The following is a 20,482-nucleotide window of genomic DNA, read 5'->3' as shown; positions in this document are numbered from 1 at the left end:
AGCTCTTATTTTACCCCTCACTGCAAGAAGGAAGACGCTTCAGAGGGCGCATGGGTGGCTCAGTCGGTTAGGCATCCGACTTCGGCTCAGGTTGTGATCTCACGGTTTGTGGGTTCGGGCCCCGCGTCCAGCTTTGTGCAGACGGCTCAGAACCTGGAGCCTGCTTCAGATTCTGTGTCTCCCCCTCTCTCTGCCCCTCCCATGCTCATGCTCTGTCTCTCAATAATAAATAAATGTTAAAAGAAAAAAATTTAAAAAAAAAGGAAGATGCCTCAAGCACATACATATTTTTCTTTTCAAGAGCACCAGTTAACATTTATAGTCTTCTCTGTCCTGCTACTTAAGTCTGTGAATCATTGGGCCTCATGTCGTATCTTCAAGTATAGAGGAGGTCATAGAAATTAAATTTTGTTGAGCATCTTCATGGGGTATCTTCAAGCCCCACGTCAGGCTCTGCTGGCAGTTCAGAGCCTGCTTGGGATTCTGTCTCCCTCTCTCTCTGTCCCTCCCCTGCTTGCTGTCTGTCTCTGTCTCAAATAAAAATAAAACTTAAAAAAAAAACAAAACAGTTAAATTTTGTTGAGCACCTTCTAAGTACCCACTTTTACAGATAAGATTGAGATTTAGGGAGGTAAAGTAACTTATTAAATATTTGATCTTATAAATGTAATTAGCAGTTTGAGCCTATGTTTCTAGACTCAAAAAATTTTCTTTCCAGTGCCTTGTTGCTATTTCCTACCAGGAAAACAGCCCTGGATTTTAAAGTGTGGAAGAAGTTCTGTATTTAGATTTTGTTAGTGTAAAAAAATCAAAGTGAGAAGGGAAAATGATAATTTTCTTGCCTTTAAGCTGCATAAATAGAGAAAGTATTCCCTCCTATCAGCCTAAACACCTGAGTCTTTCATTAAAGCCAGGTATCTTAAGATACTGAATCTATCTGTATAGCCTTGAGGCGGGTAACTGTGGGCCCTTCTGATTCTTGCTGCTTGCAGACAGTTGAGGCTGCCCGTTAAACGCTCTTTGTTTCGTTCAGCTTTCTCTTTTGTCTCCAATAAGATAAGCCAATGAAAGATATGCCTCAGTGGCCCGAGGAACTTCCCTGTCCATGAAAGAGGTCTTTTCCAGGAGAAGAATTTGGTGTGAGAGGTAAAACCAGTGCGGATGGTTTGAGCATACAGGCACCGCAAAGCAGTCACAAAAGAATGTTTATTTTCTGAGAGATGTAGGCTCTTAATGGACCATCCAGGTGAGTAGAGTGGTGATATAGTCAGGACCTCAACAACTAGAAAACACTTGAGGCTTACTTTCCACTGCTGAAGTTGAGTGGAGAAATCTTTAATACAGGTGTTCTGGGAAAATGGAGTGTTGATATTTACCTTAGTGATTTTTGTTGTTGTTGTTTTTAATTTTTTTTTTAATGGTTTTATTTAATTTTTAGAGAGGTAGAGTGTGAGCAGGGAAGGAGCAGACAGAGAGGGAGACAGAATCCGAAGCAGGCTCCAGGCTCTGAGCCGTCAGCACAGAGCCCGACGCGGGGCTCAAACTCGTGACCTGTTGAGATCATAACCCGAGCCGAGGTCGGATGCTCAATCGACTGAGCCACCCAGGCGCCCCTAGCTCAGTGATCTTTGAACTTGCATGTAACGATGATTCCTTTTTGGTAAGATCGACACTACGTGGGGCTCAAACTCACAGCCCTAGATCCAGAGTCGCATGCTCTACCAATTCAGCCAGCCAGGCGCTCTTGTGATTCTTCCGAATACCTTTACCACCCATCCTCTTTCTTTTTAAAAATTTTTTTTTTTTCAACGTTTATTTATTTTTGGGACAGAGAGAGACAGAGCATGAACGGGGGAGGGGCAGAGAGAGAGGGAGACACAGAATCGGAAACAGGCTCCAGGCTCTGAGCCATCAGCCCAGAGCCCGGCGCGGGGCTCGAACTCACGGACCGCGAGATCGTGACCTGGCTGAAGTCGGACGCTTAACCGACTGCGCCACCCAGGCGCCCCACCCATCCTCTTTCTTTACGGACTGTTTAAGGGATTGTGTTCCGATCTCACTTGTATTTTCCTTCCCACAGGATGGATAGGATGACAGAAGATGCTCTTCGCCTGAACCTGTTGAAGCGGAGCTTGGACCCGGCAGATGAGCGAGACGATGTCCTGGCTAAGCGACTCAAAATGGAGGGGCACGAGGCCATGGAACGCCTGAAGATGCTGGCGCTGCTCAAACGGAAGGATCTGGCGAATCTCGATGTGCCACATGAGTTGCCCACCAAACAGGATGGCAGTGGTGTCAAGGGCTATGAAGAGAAACTCAATGGGAATCTCAGGCCTCATGGCGACACCAGGACTGCTGGAAGGCCAGGCAAAGAAAACATCAGCGATGAGCCTGTGGATATGAGTGCCAGGCGGAGGTATGGCTCAGGTCGGCTGCCTCCGGCAATAGGGTCTTCTCATAAACAATGGAAATGGAGTGGAAAAGGAAAGAATTCCAATGATGAGAGGAGGTGTTTTTCATCCTTAACCTCCTTGAGAGAAAATGTATGTGTGCCATTTACGGCTTGACCGTAAATTCCTCTCATTTCCAGATGAAACTCGGTGCCTCATGTATTTGCTTAGCATACAGAGAATCCTATAGCTTGTGCCCTTAAGATAAAGTGCTCATCTCTGGATGAAGGAGGCACCATAAAGCTGATAATGCCAGTGGGAAGTGAGATAACACGCGCCCCACTCTGATCTTACAGCCATTTTAGGAGGGCCTCAGTCTTTTCTTCAGACCATCCTGAGAGGTTTAGAATGTTTGTTCTGGAGTCCCAGCTTCTAGTACATCCAGAAGCATGGGGCTGGCTTTTCGTGTGTGAACAGGGCAGTCGTCTTCACGTGGCAGTTCTCTCCGTTCTTGCTTTGTGTGTGTACCGCCCTCCATGGGCTCCACGCACGCATAAGCGTTCATCGTGGTTCACACGCTCAACTCCCGTGCGCCCGCTCTCACACGCACACACCTTCACGGGGCTTCTCTCGGGCACCTGTCAAGGTTGAGTACTTGAAACAGTGGAGCACGTGCTAAGAAGAGGTACTGGCTGAGCCGGCCGTACGTCGTGAGAAGACTCACGACTTCCGAGCCCGTGAGTCCCAGTGAGACCACCTTCGCTTTGAGAACATTCAGTTTGTTAGTTGTTCAGATACAGCTGATAGGGCATGGGAAGTAATCTTCAGTGTCCACTTGCCCTCCTGCTGACCCTGCTGAATTCGCCTTAGGACTGAAGGAGGAGGGAACAGTTACAGCCTTACCTGCGTTTCTTTTCTCCAGATTTTTTGTTGGTTTGTTTGTTTTTTCTTTTTTTTTTGTAAGCAGGCTTCATGCCCAATGCAGAGCCCAACACGGGGCTTGAACTCATGATCCTGAGATCAAGACCTGAGCTGAGGGGCGCCTGGGTGGCTCAGTCAGTTAAGCGTCCGACTTTGGCTTACGTCATAATCTCACAGTTCATGTGTTCGAGCCCCACATCAGGCTCTGTGCTGACAGCTCAGAGCCTGCTTGGGATTCTCTCTCTTCCTCTTTTTCTCTGCCCCTCCCTGACTCGTGCTTTCTGTCTCTCTCAAAAATAAACATTAAGACCTGAGCTGAGATCAAGAGTCCGACGCTTAACTGACTGAACCACCCAGGCGCCCCCGCTTTCTCTAGCTTCTAATGTTTACTTATAAGTACTATCCCAGGATTATTTTTTTTAAGCCACGCCCAGTGAGGGGACATTATTCTTGGTAATAGCATTTAAAACCCTTAGGAAACTTTAGACAAATTCCCTATTGGCCATAAAATAGGAGAAAAATCCTCAGATAGCTTGGAAGCTATATGTAGTGTGAGCTGAATATTATGAAAGTAGATTAATCCTTAGATCCTTTGGGGAAAAAAAGAAAGCAGATGAATGAGATCATGCCCCTGAGCAACCCACTTGCCCCATAACTACCCTCCCCACTCTGGAGCAAGTAACTGATCCTACTTGAATGGGGAGGAGGAAGAGGAGAAATGTTGGACGGATTCCTCACATCCCAAATTGGCCCTGAAAGTGCATTTTTCATAGAAGCACTGTCACCCATTTTGGTGAGATCTCACTAGTGCTATTATTGGTATTGTACTAAATAAATAAAGTCTGTATTAAAAAGTCAGACTACCTTGAAAACCCTACCATTGCATTTAATTTTATTTTAGAGGAATGAGCTTTGAAACTTGAGCCTCTGGAAACTGGGAGCTGTTTTTAATGGTCTCCAGGAGGGGCTCCTGGGTGGCTCAGTTGGTTGAGCGTCCGACTTCAGCTCAGGTCATGATCTCGCGGTCTGTAGGTTCGAGCCCCGCGTCGGGCTCTGTGCTGACAGCTCGGAGCCCGGAGCCTGCTTCGGATCTGTCTGTCTGTCTGTCTGTCTCTCTCTCTCTCTCTCTCTCTGTGTCTCTGTCTCTCTGCCCCTCCCCCACTCATGCTCTGTCTCTCTCTCTCTGTCAAAAATAAATAAGCATTAAAAAAATAATAATTAAAAAAATAATAATAATGGTCTCCAGGAAAAGGGGGTTGATGTAAACAATCTAGATCCCCATTCTACATGGAAAACTAGGCCCTACTGGCCTCTGTCACTCTTCTTCCCTTTCCCCAGATACACTGACAGTTATTTCTACTTAGCCCCAAGCTTTTTCTAAGAATGAATGGGATTGATAGATTGTTCAGCAAGGAGAGCAACAGTTTCTTTGATATGGACAAAAGGAGAGAATTTAAAAGCAGAAATAATGAAGAGCCCATGGTATCAGTGATAGCCATATCATAATCGTCATCAGTTGGACAGGTTACAAACTATATGAAATCAGGTGTATGTGAAACCAGTGTTTGCTTATGTTTTGGAATGCTAGAAAAACACAGCAGTTTTCTTTCTATTTAGTTGTTTTTACTACCAGAAGGAGGATCAGGAGGTGCACAGCTTTTGGGAACCTGCCAGTCTGAGTCGTGAGTGACGTGAGCAACAAGTCAGGCTTTTAGTAATCTCTCTCCGATGGCTGGAGTTTCATTCTTAAGAACGTCAAATGATGTAAATCACATACATGTTTGGGAAAGTGGAAAAATCATTTCTGTTCCTGGAAAGTTTAATAAATGAGACCAGAATCCCAGGTCACAAGTAAAAAACAAACAAACAAAAAACTTGAAGAATGGGACAAAACCTGGGCCTCACCTGGCCTGTGCTGCACCTGATGTGGGTCTGATCACATCCAGGAGTACAATCTCAGGGTTGTTCTCAGAGACGACTTCCCAGCAAATGCCGCTCATTTCCACAGCCTCCATCCAGGAATGGCTCTGCCTGGCTTGTTGCTGAGCCACCCCGAAGCAGCAGGAGGCACTCATTTGAGCAAGGAGGAGTCCCTTAGCTTCGAGATAGTCTTGATGTGTGTATCCAGCCCTGAACAGAATGGAAGGAGTTTGGGACTGTTGGTGTGAATAAACATTGGAGAACCAAGTGAAAGTAGAAATCTACCAGATCTCAAACTCATTCACCCATGTTGGTGTCAGGGATGGGCGGGGGGGCAAGGATGAAGGAATGTAGAAACGAGAAAATCACCAGAAAATGAATTCAGGTCAGCTTGACCGTTACTCCAGCATTGTGGGGTTAGGGAAAGAAAGGCTCTTCTCCCTCTAGTGGCTTCTTTTTCTGTGACCCCACACGCTCAGCTGCCTGGGACCAGTGCTTGTGGAGCAATCCAGACAAACCTAATGGTTTCCAAGACAGTCGTGTGTGTCATTCTGTGCCTCTGTTTTATGTTCGCAGCTAAATTTGGTTTATTTTATTTTACTTTTTTTTTTTTTTTTAATTTTAGAGAGCGTGTGAGCAGGGGAGAAGGGCAGAGGGGGAGAGAGAGAATCCCAAGCAGACTCCATGCTTAGTTTGGAGCAGAACGCAAGAAGGAGCTTGGTCCCATGACCCTGGGGTTATGACCCGATCTGAGATCAAGTCAGATGCTCAACCAACTGAGCCTTCCAGATGCCCCAAATTTGGTTGATTTTAGTAATTCAGCCCAGTTGAGAAATTGAATGCCTAACCCAACTATCCAGGGTATTTTGTTCAAAGCCCCTGGGCATCCATGTCCCAACAGCAGCTGAGACAAGAGACCCAGAGAAATGGTAGAAAGGCTCTCAGGACTAAAGGTCTGTGGGTGTTAAGGATTTGGGTTTCATGTTTAAGTAAGAACTAAAACACATTGCTTTTAAGTCTGTGTATTCCTAACTGTACTGCAGAACTCAAGGAAGTAGGGTCTGGGAAGATATCTTTGAGTTAAGAAGTCAGAGTTAGGGGGTACCTGGGTGACTCAGTCGGTTAATCCAGCACAGGTCATGATCTCACGGTTCGTGAGTTCAAGACCCATGTCAGGCTGTGTGCTGACAGCCCAGAGCCTGGAGCCTGCTTCACATTCTGTGTTTCTCTCTCTGCCCCTCCCCAGCTTGCACTGTGTCTCTGTCTCTCTGAAAAATAAATAAACATTAATTTTTGTTTTGCTTTTTGTTTTTAAGAAATCAGAGAGTTAAAAGATGTGGTCATTGGTTTGGGAACCTGAGGCATTCAGAATTTCCAGAATTCTGGTCATCCAGCTCTTAGGGAGTGCCATTTTTGTCATCTTAGAGAAATGAGTATGATGCTTTTAACTAGCCCCAAAAGACCAAAACCACAATTGTCTAATAAGTGAGAATTGAAATACAGGGGAGCCAATGAGGAGGATTTAAGATTTCAAAGTCGTTTCTGGAGAGTTTATTTTTGAGGGAAGATGCTGAGTACAAATCTGGTAAGCAGATGCAAGTTCCAGAGATGCGGTTGAGGAGTTTCGGTCTGCCGGAAGCTGTAGACTTGGCCCGGTCCTTCCCCTCAGGCAGCTGGCACAGTACCTTCTTGTGTCTTAACTTGGGACTGCCGCTGGGGTTGTCCTGTAAGCTCCTCTCTGTCAACCCTCAGGCAGCCAGGGCCGCGCGGCGCAGGGTGGACCGAGCTGCCTCCACAGCAGCGGGCGTTCCGTACCTAAGCTCTGCCCTTTACCCTTCTTCCTCCGCCAGGCTGGCTGTTCCCTGCTTGAGCCTCTGCGTGACTAATGAGACAACCCAGAGGGAAGTGAGATACAGGGGAAGCGTTGAGGGTTTTGATTCAAATGGATGTGATAAGAACACTCACCTCTCACTCCCATTTCTGAAGCCAGTCACCGTGTGTTGGTCCCTGCACAAGGAATTCAGATGGAGAGCACACTTGCTGAGGATTTGTCACCACTCACATCTTGGTGTCGTCTGTGTCCTAAGATTTGAATCTCCTGAGTGAACTGAGACAGACCTTAAGTTCCCTTGGATTTCTTTGTTCAGCGTGCAAAAGAAGTTTTCTTAATTGTTGAAATACCTTAATTTTTTCTTCTCTCATCTAGTGAGCCAGACCGTGGGAGGCTGACTCCCTCCCCAGACATCATTGTTTTATCTGATAATGAGGCTTCCAGTCCCCGCTCCAGCTCCCGAATGGAAGAAAGACTCAAAGCAGCCAACCTAGAGATGTTTAAGGTAAAAAAAGAGAGAAGAAAGATAAAATGATTTCTTTCTTCATTTTTGCTCCTGTTTAGTTCCCTAAGAGACCCAGTTCTGTTTTTTTTATAATTTACTTTTTTTTTAATTTACCATCTTAATAATTTAAGTTTATGTATTTTTGAGAGCGAGAGAGAGTGTGAGCAAGCAGGGGAGTTGCAGAGAGAGAAGGAGAGAGAAAAAATCCCAAGCAAACTCCATGCTGCCAGGGTACAGCCCGACACGGGGCTCGAACCCATGAACCATGAGATCATGACTTAAGCCGAAATCAAGAGTCAGATACTTGATCGACTGAGCCACCCAGGTGCCCCTATAGTTTACTTTTTGAATCTAAATAACCACCCACAGGGGCACCTGGGTGGCTCAGTCAGTTAAGCGTCTGACTTCGGCTCAGGTCATGATCTCGCAGTCTGTGAGTTCGAGCCCCATGTCAGGCTCTGTGCTTACAACTTGGAGCCTGGAGCCTGCTTCAGATTCTGTGTCTCCCTCTCTCTCTGCCCCTCCCCTGCTCACATTTTGTCTCTCTTTCTTTCTCTCAAAAATAAGTTTTTTCTTAAATAAATAACCTGTTGATGAAACTTTTTATAAATAATTCTCAGCTTTAAGGGCATTTTATTTATTTACTTTTTACTGTTTTTTGTTTGTTTTTTTTTTTTTTTTTTTTTTTTTAATTTTTTTTTTTTTTTTTTTCAACGTTTATTTATTTTTGGGACAGAGAGAGACAGAGCATGAACGGGGGAGGGGCAGAGAGAGAGGGAGACACAGAATCGGAAACAGGCTCCAGGCTCTGAGCCATCAGCCCAGAGCCCGACGCGGGGCTCGAACTCACGGACCGCGAGATCGTGACCTGGCTGAAGTCGGACGCTTAACCGACTGCGCCACCCAGGCGCCCCTGTTTGTTTTTTTGAAAGAGAGCACGTGCACAGGGGAGGGACAGAGGGAGAGAGAGAGTCTTAAGCAGGCTGCACAGCCAGTGCAGAGCCTGATGTGGGGTTTCATCTCAGAACCCTGGGGTCACGATTAGAGCCTAAATCAAGAGTCAGGTGCTCAACTCACTGAGCCACTTAGGTGCTACTATTTTTTTTTTCAAGATTATATTTTTGGGGTGCCTGAGTAGCTCAATCGGTTAAGCATCCGACTTCAACTCAGGTCATGATCTCACAGTTCATGGGTTTGAGCCCGTGTCAGGCTCTGCACTGGTGGTGCGGAGCCTGCTTGGGATTCTCTTTCTCTCTCTCTGCCCCTCCCCCACGAATGCGTGCGCGCGCTCGCTCTCTCTCAAAAATGAATACATAAACGTTAAAATACATATGTATGTATATATCTTATTTTTAAGTAATCTCTACACCCAACATGGGGCTCAAACCCACAACCCTAAGATTAAAAGTCTTGGGTTCCACTGACTGAGCCACCAGCCAGGTGCCCTGAGAGCATGCCCTTTTAGAGGGCATTATGAGAATCAAGTGAAGAAGATAGTGTGACAAAGCATATTCAGTATAATTTATCTTTGGAAAGTGAAAACTCAGTAAGTCACAGAAATAAACTCTTGGCTGGAACCACTGTACCCTGGTTCTCATGATGTGGAGAAACTCCTAAGTTTTTATGTATATCTAGAAGAAACTTGGCTTAATAAGTCCTAGAAACAGTGTTTAAAATTTTTTTGTTTTATTTATTTTTGAGAGAGACAGAGCGTGAGCAGGGGAGGGGCAAAGAGAGAGGGAGACACAGAATCCGAAGCGGGCTCCAGGCTCCGAGCTGTCAGCACAGAGCCCAACGGGGGGCTTGAACTCACAGACCATGAGGTCATGACCAGAGCTGAAGTCAATGCTTAACCGCCTGAGCCCCCCAGGCACCCCTGGAAACAGTGTTTTCAAGAACAGTTCCCTTTGCATCTCCCTTTGCCCCGTCTTCTATTTTGCCAGGAATCTGGTTGGTTAGCATTTATGTTCTGTAAGCATCTTCTGAGCACCTGCTGAATCCCTAGCCCTGAGCTAGATCCAGGGACACAGAGACAGTAACCCCCATTGCTACTTCTGCTTCGTGTGCAAGATCCAGAGCTCAGCCCTGGAAGAAGAGACCATCTCGCAGGAAGGGGGACTCTGGGTGCCTGCTCCCGTAGCTGAGGGACCTCGTGTTTCCTTAGGGGAAAGGCATTGAGGAGCGGCAGCAGCTCATCAAGCAGCTGAGGGACGAGCTGCGATTGGAAGAAGCCCGGCTGGTCCTGCTGAAGAAGCTGAGGCAGAGCCAGCTCCAGAAGGAGAACGTAGTCCAGAAGGTACTGACTGCGCCCTGGAAGTAAGGGGCTGGGTCTGACAGTGGCCTCACCCAGGTAGGTTCAGCTGGGTGGCCCATTCTTGTCCAGTTCCGTGCTTTTTAGTTTCTAAGAAGAGTGATTTCTTTTTTCTTTTTTTTTTTTTTTTTTTAAATTGTAGGCCCTAATCAAGAAAACCTTGATTCCATTTTTCTCGGTTTTTCTTCTGGTCCACAGAAGCTTCACACTGACTGGGGATTTTTAAAGTCCAGGAGTGTACCAGATTTCTGCCTCTGTTTCTTCATTCTGTCTTCTCTCCCCCAGACCCCGGTTGTGCAGAACGCGGCATCCATCGTGCAGCCATCTCCTGCCCATGGGGGACAGCAGGGCCTGTCCAAGCTTCCCTCCCGGCCTGGGGCCCAAGGGGTGGAACCCCCGAGTCTGAGAACATTACAGGTGCGTAACCTGCCTTGGGGCCCCGTGTATCCCAGCTCTGGTTCGGGACTTCTGTGACGATCGTAGAAGAACCTGGCCGTGGCAGAGGTGCTGGTGCTGCACACAGTTCCCGTTGGTCCCTCCTCGCTGACTGGCTGTGTGTTACTGGGTGGCACAGTGGGACAAGTAATCCTCCTCTTCCCACTGTGGTTTTTCTTCTCTGGAGGTTTCTAGCTTAGCCCTTGCTCGTCTAGGAGTAGACAGAATTCCCGAGTCTCGCTGTGTTTCTGTTTTTCCACTCAGCTGTGTGTTACAGGCAGTGTCCTCTCTCTAGCATGTTGGTGGCGCGTTTTACCACCTATGACTGCTTCTTTTCTTCTTCTTCCCCCTCAGGGTCACAGTGTCATCCGCTCCGCGACCAGTACCACCCTCCCACACATGTTGATGTCCCAACGTGTTATTGCCCCAAACCCAGCCCAGCTACAGGGTCAACGGGGCCCACCTAAGCCTGGCCTTGTACGCACCACAACACCCAACATGAGTCCTGCCATCAATTACCAACCGGTGAGAAAGTCCTGATATGGAAACAGAGAAGTCTTGTCTTTGCTTTCCCTGTTGAAAGGACCACAGACCGTACGGTTCGGGACATAGAGAAGCTCTAGGACAGCCAGGGTAGCTGTGGTGGAGCTTGTATCGATCGTAGTGCCCAGGGTGGAAGCTGGAGGGACTCCCTGGGAGTAGGAGCGGAGAAGGGAGGCTGTACGGCAGAGCGGCAGCAGGCTCACACCCGCCTGGAGGAAAGCAGCGGGGGTCAGGGGAAGAAGAGGCCTGAGGATGTGGGCCAGAGAGCATCCCCCGTGCTTGTGTTCCTCCGCCTCCTAGCTTCTGTCATTCTCCTTTCCCGTGTGCTGGAGTTCTTCCTCCCTGAGGTTGGACACCTTGTCCTTTTTTCTGCGTCTCGGGAAAGCTAAGTTGTCCCAACTCGGCTCAGGTAGTGTTTTCTGCCACTGAAGCAAGAATTCGTCCTTCCCCCGCACCCCGCCACTGACCCTGTGCCCCCTCCATTCCAGCAGTCGAGTTCTTCTGTTCCCTGCCAGCGCACAACATCCTCTGCCATCTATATGAACCTCGCCTCCCACATGCAGCCAGGGACTGTGAACAGGGTGTCCTCACCCCTGCCGAGCCCCAGCGCCATGACCGATGCCGCCAACTCCCAGGCTGCCGCCAAACTGGCTCTTCGCAAACAGCTGGAAAAGACCCTCCTGGAGATTCCGCCGCCTAAACCTCCTGCTCCCCTGCTTCACTTCCTGCCTAGCGCGGCCAATAGCGAGTTCATCTACATGGTGGGCTTGGAAGAAGTCGTACAGAGTGTCATCGACAGCCAAGGTGAGGCTGTTTTTTGTGGTCAGTCTTTTATCTACGCAGGAGGTTGCCAAGCCTGATTGACCTGGGCCGCGTATCCCAGGGCGCTGTGTGACGTCAAGTAACCTGTTCTTACTGTTGTCAGACCACCTCCCGTTCGTTACTCGGAAATGCCTTTTGTATGTCTGTATATCTTAGGCTTAACATTTGTATTGTATTTTGTAGATCGTGTATATTTTTGGCAGGATTTTGTTTGGTCCTTTTTCAGTGGTGCCCAGCACGATGTATACACAATTTGGTGACTAGAACACTTACGTGTAACGTCAGCGCTTGTGTGGCATTGCGCTGCGTTGTCACGTTCAGTCCCTGCCACTTGAGGACTTACAGGTGGGAAAGTAGGTGTACTGACTGAGTAGGTGACCGTGACCACGTGGAAGCTGTGAACCAGAGCTGACCCAGACTGTGAAGCATTGACACTAACAGAAGTTATTAAGCCTGAGTTTCCGGACATGTGGACTTAGGGGAACGCCTGACGGTGGAGGAGAGTGCCTGAAGGGCTCAGCATGGACTCTAAACGGGTCTAATTCGGACACTGGTAACTAAACGGTGTAAACGTGGCAGTGCGGTCTGAGGTCAAAACGTGCTAAGGAGCCTGTGTTGCAGACCCAGGTGGAGTCTGCCGCCCCGTGAGTTAGCACGCTTCCTTCTTGCTGTACTAAAAGTCCGCAAACCCGGGTTCTTGTCTCAGCTTTGCCCTCAGGAGCTCTGTTTCTTCGTGTCCTCCTCTGTAAGTGGGGACGGTACCGTCTGAATTCCCTAAAGTGATGTTGTTACAGTCGAATGAAATAAAAGTTATTTTATAAACTGCAGAGTACTCTTCTTGTAGAGTCTCTTTCTGAATTCAGCAGAGTAACCTCCTGAAAAATTCATTTGGTGAAGAGAATCGGGAGATGGGGAGATGCGAAGGCCCTGATTGCTCTCTCTGTTGGCATCTAGGCAAAAGCTGTGCCTCACTCCTGCGGGTCGAACCCTTTGTTTGCGCCCAGTGCCGCACAGATTTCACCCCTCACTGGAAGCAAGAGAAGAATGGTAAGATTCTGTGCGAGCAGTGTATGACCTCCAACCAGAAGAAGGCCCTAAAGGCCGAACACACCAACCGGCTGAAAAACGCTTTTGTTAAAGCCCTACAGCAGGAACAGGTAAGAATCCTGATGTCTCCCCAACCACCTACTCAGGTTGGGTTTTCCCAAAGGGTAGCTCCTTCTAGTTTTTAGAGGATTTGTCTGTGCGATCCCCACAGTCCTGACGGCCTGGAGGCCCAGGTTCCCTGTTCCTCCCCGTACCGATCTGTCTGCTGATCTCCATGTGACTGTCTCTGGTGGGGCAAGAGCATGAATGACAGTGTGGTGCAGGGTGGGGACAGACAGGAGGCAGACATGTGGCTTTCCCTGGTGGCGGCCGAAGAAATCCCTCAACTTCTTGTCCTCCTCAAACAAATGGATTTTGGTGGGAGGGATTATATTTGTACTGGAAATCTCTCAGAGAGACCGAATTCTCTGCAGTCCATATTTGACAAGGGAATGACCCAGGAGAGAGTGGACTGTAATGTGGCCCGGCGAAGAGGAACGGCAAGGAGGGAGCGGGCGTGCCCTGCGGTCTGGGCGAGGGGAAGATGTGTTGGGAAGCTTGGATCCTTCCCCTCAATCCTGCTTCCACCCCACCACCCATCAGACCCCTTTGGGTGGCGTCCAGGGACCTTCTGGAAAACAGGTAGACAGGAGTCAAAAATAAAACCTCCGTAAACTCCTCACCGTCACGTCCGTCAGCTGGTTGCCACCACCCAGGCGTCTCCTGCCAGCATCTGAGCGCCAGCTTTTCCTGGACAGACGGACCGCTTAATCAGAAAAGCAGGGCTAGCTCCTTGTGCCCAGAGCCCCAACTTGCCTTCTCCATATCCCTCCTACTTGTCGTGTCGGCAGCAGTAGAAATAGGAGGAGCCCTAGGTTTCCTGGGTAGGAAATTGGGTGCTGTCCTGCCAAGTTGACCTGCTGACTCCCGACAGGAAATCGAACAGCGACTACAGCAGCAGGCAGCCCTTTCCCCCACTGCGGCTCCGGCCGTGTCCAGTGTCAGTAAACAAGAGACCATCATGAGACATCATACGCTTCGGCAGGTGAGGCCGTCTGGGGTGGTTTGCCAGCCGTGGATCCCAGCGTGTCCGCCTTTGCTGGGAAGTCCTTCTTCCCGGACCCCTACCCCCCCCACCCCACCCCTTCCTTCACGGCCACCTAGTGACCCACTGTCTGCTCCCTGTCACAGGCTCCACAGCCTCAGAGCGGCCTCCAGCGCGGCATACCCACATCTGCCCGTTCCATGCTCTCCAACTTCGCACAGGCGCCCCAGCTGTCTGTGCCTGGTGGCCTCCTTGGGATGCCAGGTAAGAAGCAGTGATGGGAGGGGCCTTCAGGCTAGCAGGCCGCTCTTCCACTTCTGCGCTTTCTTCAGGCCTCTCTCCCTTCACTCTGGTTATTTAGCATGTTTGCTAACTTCATGGTCCATGCAGAGCACAGCACGATAGGGTTCTGGTGGTGAAAACAGCACAGTCCCTGCCCTTGTCTGCTCACTGTCTGGTGGCCCCGTTGGTGGGTGTGTGGTCACTGACCTCGACGACAAGAGCAGGGTCAGCTGTCCCCACCCTGTTTGAATGGTGGAGGGCTGCTGCTTCACAGAGAAATCCGAAGCGTATTCCATGAGTGCATCCCTGTGATTTCATTACTCTCCTCTGTTTCTCTGACTCTCCCACCCCGTCAAGACCGTGTTTGTTCTGTTCCTGGTAGGACTGAAGTTTCGAGAGGACCCCTTTCCCTAAACGTGGGGTGCAGAGGGGCAGTTGGCTGCTGACATAACACTTACCTAAGTCTGGACAGATGCACACAACCTCTGGTGCCCCCGCCCTACCTCCAAGTCCACGCCCCCGGGTCTTCCCAGGTCATACCTGGGATGGTCACCGGGTCGAGCAGTCAAGAAGATGCTGCTTCCTCTTCTAACGCCTGCCCCTCCACCCCTCCCCCCCCACTCCCGCTTTTGTCTCCTGGGTCCAGGTGTCAACATTGCATACTTGAACACCGGCATCGGAGGACACAAAGCTCCCAGTTTGGCAGACAGACAGCGGGAGTACCTTTTAGACATGATCCCTCCCCGGTCTATAGCGCAGTCCATCAGCGGGCAGAAATAACGCCTGTCCACGTGCACTGCCCCAGCCTTGAACCCTTTACCCCTCCTCTCCCATTGCCCCCAACTTCCGTCGCATGCAGTGCCTGTACTGGTGCCTACCATACACGGAAAACAAAACAGAAAACAGAAGACAAACCTAGAAATCAACAGGAAAACGCGCCTGCCCTGCCCGCCACCCCTCTCTCACTGCTGCGATTCTGCCGCTCTTGTCTTCTCTCCGGTTTTCTTTCACAGTGAGGTGCTCTTCACCTCGGATGAGGTCAGAGTGAGGTCCTGGGGAGAGAGAAATCTAAGCCCTCTGACGTGTGTTTCTAAAGTTTTTATGCTCTAATTATTATCATTTTTAATGATGTTGTGTGTCCTCCCCTTTGTTCAGTGGACGGTTAAACCTTTTTATTTTCTCAATATTTTTCTTTTTCTCTTCTTTTTTTTTTTTTTTTCTTTTTTGTAAACACAGATGACATTCAGATAAATGACAGGAGCATTGCAGGGGGTCCCCAAGCAGATATGACTGGCAACGTTGGGGGCAGAAGTTTTTAATGCACTTAACCTGGGGGTGGGGCAAGGTGATGGCATCAGATAGGGAGGACATCAGCCCTTGGTGTCTCTGGGCTGGACAGTCTGGGAGGTGGTGTTTTGTACTGAAGTTGGGCTCTAAGAATGAGGGGAATGAGCCTGGAGGGAGAAGCTTTAAAATGTAACCACCACGGAATTGACCCACAGAGAAAGGGGAGAGGGACATGGGGACAAGTATAGTGCTGAGCCAAGGAGGACGGAGGCTGGTGTTGGCCTCCTGGATGCTCTCCTGGTCCCAGTGGAGATAGAGGTCTATTCCAGGTCAACTAGCCCAAAATTATTTCACCGTACTTTCTTTGTAAAATCCCCCCCCCACACACACACACACACCTTTTTAATCCTGATCTGCTCCTGGTAAACTCAGTCCCCAAGTCCCGTCTATAATCCGGGAGGCGTAGCTGTTCCCAGCCTGAGTTAGCCGGTGTCCTGGGAGCTGGGTGGGACATACTGAGTGAGACAGAGAAGGGAAGAGAGAAGGGCTTTCTCTCCCAGCAGGTGAGACCCCATCTGTCTGTCCCACCCTCCAGCCAGGAGGAGTGAACAGGGATGCCTCACCAGCTGGGAGTCCTGCCCTGGTCTGCTGTCCTGAGTGCAGAACCCACTGCTCAGAGCCACACAACTCTGGTCAAAGCCAGCTCTGGGTCTCGGCTGCAAACGTAGTTGTGGTGTCCCCCTCCCCATCTCCAGAAATCTATTAATTTTCCTTTTTTGTTGTTTTCAGCTTTTTCTTGAGCGCTACTAATGTAGGGAATGAACTGAATTGTGCAATGTTGCTGTTCTGGGGATAAGAGAGGTTAGCACCCCATCTGCCCACACCGTGGGGGAAGCAAGAGGGGGACCAGGCTGTCTCTGAGGTAAAGGAAGCCCCTAAAAGGCAGGGGTTTCTGCTCTCCCGTAACACTCACCTGCCTCTCCAGCTCTAGAAGCTGCCAGAGTACAGGAACGGGATACACTGAGCAGAGACGTGTGAAGAGGAGTTTAGAATTTTGCCCTTGAAAGCCACCTGGGGAAGTTCCCCCACTTTTATTTTAAAAAATTAAATAATGTTTTTAAAGTAAGAAGGCACTTTTAAAATTAACACACACACAAACTGCACATCTTGCCCATAAAGTTTGTGGGTCAGTGGGGAGAAGGAGCTGGAATCAGGCTCAGTCCCCCCCTCCCCATACCCCAGAGCCACTGTGGGTTACTCTACTGGCCCTACGGGCCTTCCTGGGTTTTTTCTTTTCTCCCTTCCCCCAAACTCATTGAGCACTTAATAAAGGAGCAGAGATACAGCCTGTGTCCGGGCTCCCCCAGTGGTGAAGTGATCTGAAGCTAGATGCTAGTAACAGATAGTGATGGGCTGTTTGGAGTATTTTTTGGGGCCTGTGGTGCCCCTGACTGTAAGTGGGGGAGAGGGGGGATTATGAAACTGGGTCTGGGGTTATTTTAAAATTATATATATATATATACATATATATATAAAAAGATATATTCTTACATCTTTGCCCTCTGTGCTTTGAAAGCACTGGATAAATCGTTTGGTTTTGCTTTTCTCTCTTCCACGAAATTGGAAGCTTTTTTATTATTTTTTTTTCTTTTTGTTTTTTGTTGTTTTTTAAATTTTCCCTGCAAATCACCTTGCCTTGTGGCATGTCTGTCTAGCCTCTTCCGCCCCACCCGCCATGACAAAGTGCCATTTCTGTCATGTCTCCCCTCCCCCAGCTCGGAGGTACCAGGTGCCCAAGTTTGTCAGTTGAGATTAAAAGTAAGGAACAGAGAATGTGCAATACCGTCTGGTTGGGGGCCATCCCTGCCCTGAGCTGAGTCTCCTCCCTGGGAGCCAGGCCACCTGTGATGGGGTTTGGAAGTAGGAAGTGTAGACGAGGCGGGGAGCTGGGAGCCATGGGGAACGCCCAGCCTAGTGCCTGGCGGGATGCTGAGGCGGTGGGGGGGGTGCTGGGGGTGGGCTGGGGGTGGGCAGAGCGGGAGCCTTCCCAGTTTCTCCCCTCAGGCTCAGTCACATAGAGGCTGCTCAATGACTAGTTTAGCTCCGTGACCCTTTGTTCAATCGCTGGTGTTTGATTTCTCACTTCTCCCCATTTCCATACCCTTCCCTGGGATTAGCGATGGGAGTGAGTTTTCCTTAATCATGGTGAAGTACCAGCCTTTCACCTCCTCTTGCTCCCGCCCTGTCCTGTCTTCTTTAGTTCTTGAGGTTTTCATCACTGATCACCTTGTGTCCCTCCGAGTCTCTTGTCGCTGTCCAGCCCCAGGCTGAGCCCATACACACTAACCCTCGTGCCTAAAGATAGGAAGAAAGGCGACCCCCTGTTCAGAGCGGTCCTCCACCCCAGTGCTCTGAAGCTCAGGGGGATGGCTAGAGCGAGGGCCCCCGCCGGCTCTGCCTGGCTCCCCCCCCCCCCCCCCCCCCCCGCATCCAGAGGCTCTGAAAGTAGTCGCTTGTGGCTGGTGGCTTCCTCCCTAGACGCCTGAAACGGGTAGATGAGCGGTGGGGGGGGGGCGGGGGGGGGTGGGTAAGGCTGAGGGACAGGGGTCCTCCTCGTTTGTAGATTTCTTTTTTTTTTTAATTTTTATTTGCTATTTTTGTCATTTGACCACAGCATCTGGACTTTCTCCATCCCTGGAATAAGTATTTTTTCCACATTTTTGGATGTATGTATGGTAGACAATTTTTTTTAAGACACAAAGATAAATGTTTTCCTGCTTTGGTTACCTTTCCTTTCCCCCTTTAAAAGGAATTAGCTATAGAACTGCTTTGTAAAGATGCTTCTTGGTATTTTACTTTTGTTCCTTTCCCCAACCACTCCTTCCCCCAGACCCCTGCAGAAGGCATAACCCTTCTCTCCACACCCCACCCACCCAGCCCTAGGCTCCCCTGCCCTCCAACAAGACTTTCATTAGCTTATGATACTTGCTGCCGAGATGTTATAACAAGGACTCATTCGTGTATATAAGCTATTTCTTGATCCATTTAAAAGGAATTGTACATTGTGTAGAAAAAAAAAAAAAACTGAAAAAGAGAAAAAAAAGCCCTCGCCATGGATATTGTGAAACTGTGTTACGTCGTTTTGTAATGTGCCCGTTTGTGTATGATCCGTGTGCAAAAGGGTTTCTGGGGAAGGGGCGGGGGTAGGGAGGCAGGGCTGTGGAGGCCGGGGCGGGGAGTGGGCCGGGCCCAGCACGCGGAGACTGGCAGCTGCCCCCACCCCATCCCTCCCGAGAGACGCCACCTCCCCCACCACCCACCCCGATTTGTGCCTTGCCCCCCGCCCTGGAGTAGCCCCTCCGGGTCACCAGCACTGCCTTGGCAGAGCCCACCCCCGACCCTAAGCCGCCCGCCCCCCCGCCCCCAGCATTCGGCGGATACTGCGGGGAGGTGCTGGGGGCTGGGGGGCAGCCGGGGAGCGGGGCAGCTCCCGGGGGCATTGAAACCAAGTATTCTTATGAATTGTAATTGTATTTGCACTGTTTTTTTCCTCTGACTGCATCAGCATATATACAATATACCTATATAACAAAATTCAGTGTCAAGCTTTCTTATGCAAGGGATTTTCCCCACCCCACCTTGAGCGTAGATGACCAGGGGTGATAGGGTCTCAGCAAAGTCACCCCAAGAAAGCCGCATGTATCACGTGCATCTACACGTGGTTTTAGGCTTCGTCACGGGGGTGAGGCTGGGCCACTGTGAAAGCTGGGGTTCCCGGTCCGTGCTGTCGAGAGTGGAGAGCCACAGCACACAGGGTGGGCCGGCAGTGACCTGGGGTCCTGCCCCAGGCTTTGCCACTAACTTGCTATGTGCCCTTCGGGAGGGTTCATTTTCTGGGTCTCTGTTTTCTTGTCTGTGAAGCGACAGGGGAGGTCACCTGGCCACAAAGGGTAAGATTCCGTTTCATGATTCTTCCTTCAGCTGCAAGACCCCAGCTGGAGGCGGGGAGTGTGGTGGGGCCGCAGATGCAGGGAGGGCACCTAAGTGCTGCGGTGGCTGCGTGCGTGGCCCGGCCCGGCCCCGCCATTACTTTGGTTTCGGGAAGGGCAGCAGAGTGAGATCGAGGGGTCAGCAGAGCTGTGGCCGCTTTGCCCTCGGGGCCCCCGGGGTGCTGGGGGCAGTGGTGCCCAGGCTTCTGGTCTGGCCGCCTGCATTCTTGGTGAGCCGCAGGGTGACGGCGGCGTGGCGGAGCTCAGATGTCTCCCTCCCTCAGACCTCATCTGAGCCCTTGCGGGCGGCTCCCCACAGCCTGGTCCTGGGCTCCCACATTCGAGGCCCCCCTTTCTCCCCCCCCCCCCAACCCCAGGAAGCCTGGAGAGGGTCTGGGACGGTGAGTGAGGCCTGAAGGTCGGGCAGCGTGGGGGTGGGGTGGGGGGCGGGGCTGGGGCGGGACCGGCCTCTCTGAATGGGGGTTGGGGGGCAGGACCCTTTTGCACAGGCTCTAAGTTTCCTTTTTTTTTTTTTTTTTTTAAACCTCATTCTGATTTTCTGCATTGTGTTTGGAAATTAAAATGAAAAAACTAAGACCAACAGAAACTGGTTTTCAAAAAGGCAAATACACTCCCATCCGTTTCAGATGCTGCTGAGTACTTCAGCAGCAACAGATTCAAATAATAAGCTAATTTTTGGAGAAAGGATTAAAAGAAAAAAAACTTTGTAATATTTATCACTTGCAAGCTATGTTTAATAAAGAAAGGAATGGTTTCTAAACTTTCCTGTGCCTCGTGCTTTGGTCCATTTAGGGGCGATCGGAAGACGAGCTGTCTCCTGTGCTCCCTGCGGCTACGGGGCAGCTTCGGGTCATGCCCCTTCTGTCCACCACGATGGTTCTTGAGAGCCTGTGCCCACTGTGTGTTCTTGTTCCTCCTCCACCCTTATGTGGAGCCCGAGCTCTGGAGGCCACTGACCTCCCATTTCGGGTCAAGAGCGTAGGGAAGGAGGCAGCACTGAGCAGAGGCTGGGCCCCCAGCTGTCCCGGCCTCCCCTCCCATCATAACCACTCTGGTCTCTACTGTGACACAAGGCTTCTAGAGACGGCAGCCTT

At 50.0% G+C, this 20,482-nt stretch overlaps 1 protein-coding gene across 3 annotated transcripts in view; it reads left to right on the top strand.

Annotated features, from left to right (window-relative positions):
- GATAD2B (GATA zinc finger domain containing 2B) overlaps positions 1-20,148 on the top strand; it is an 88,369-nt gene extending 68,221 nt beyond the window's left edge. For all 3 annotated transcript variants that reach the window (XM_045455884.1, XM_045455885.1, XM_045455883.1), the window contains exons 2-11: positions 2,081-2,416; positions 7,438-7,567; positions 9,732-9,863; positions 10,164-10,295; positions 10,668-10,838; positions 11,345-11,660; positions 12,633-12,835; positions 13,699-13,809; positions 13,956-14,073; positions 14,738-20,148. In XM_045455884.1, coding sequence (XP_045311840.1) covers positions 2,082-2,416; positions 7,438-7,567; positions 9,732-9,863; positions 10,164-10,295; positions 10,668-10,838; positions 11,345-11,660; positions 12,633-12,835; positions 13,699-13,809; positions 13,956-14,073; positions 14,738-14,871 — 1,782 coding nt within the window. In that variant the 5' untranslated portion in view covers position 2,081 and the 3' untranslated portion in view covers positions 14,872-20,148. The remainder of the gene's footprint in view (positions 1-2,080; positions 2,417-7,437; positions 7,568-9,731; positions 9,864-10,163; positions 10,296-10,667; positions 10,839-11,344; positions 11,661-12,632; positions 12,836-13,698; positions 13,810-13,955; positions 14,074-14,737) is intronic.
- Positions 20,149-20,482: the final 334 nt, after the last annotated feature.

This window comes from Leopardus geoffroyi, chromosome C3 (genome assembly GCF_018350155.1).
Source record: "Leopardus geoffroyi isolate Oge1 chromosome C3, O.geoffroyi_Oge1_pat1.0, whole genome shotgun sequence".
Lineage (NCBI taxonomy): Eukaryota > Metazoa > Chordata > Mammalia > Carnivora > Felidae > Leopardus > Leopardus geoffroyi.
Note: the sequence above shows the minus strand (reverse complement) of the source record. Positions and strands in the feature narration are given on the sequence as shown.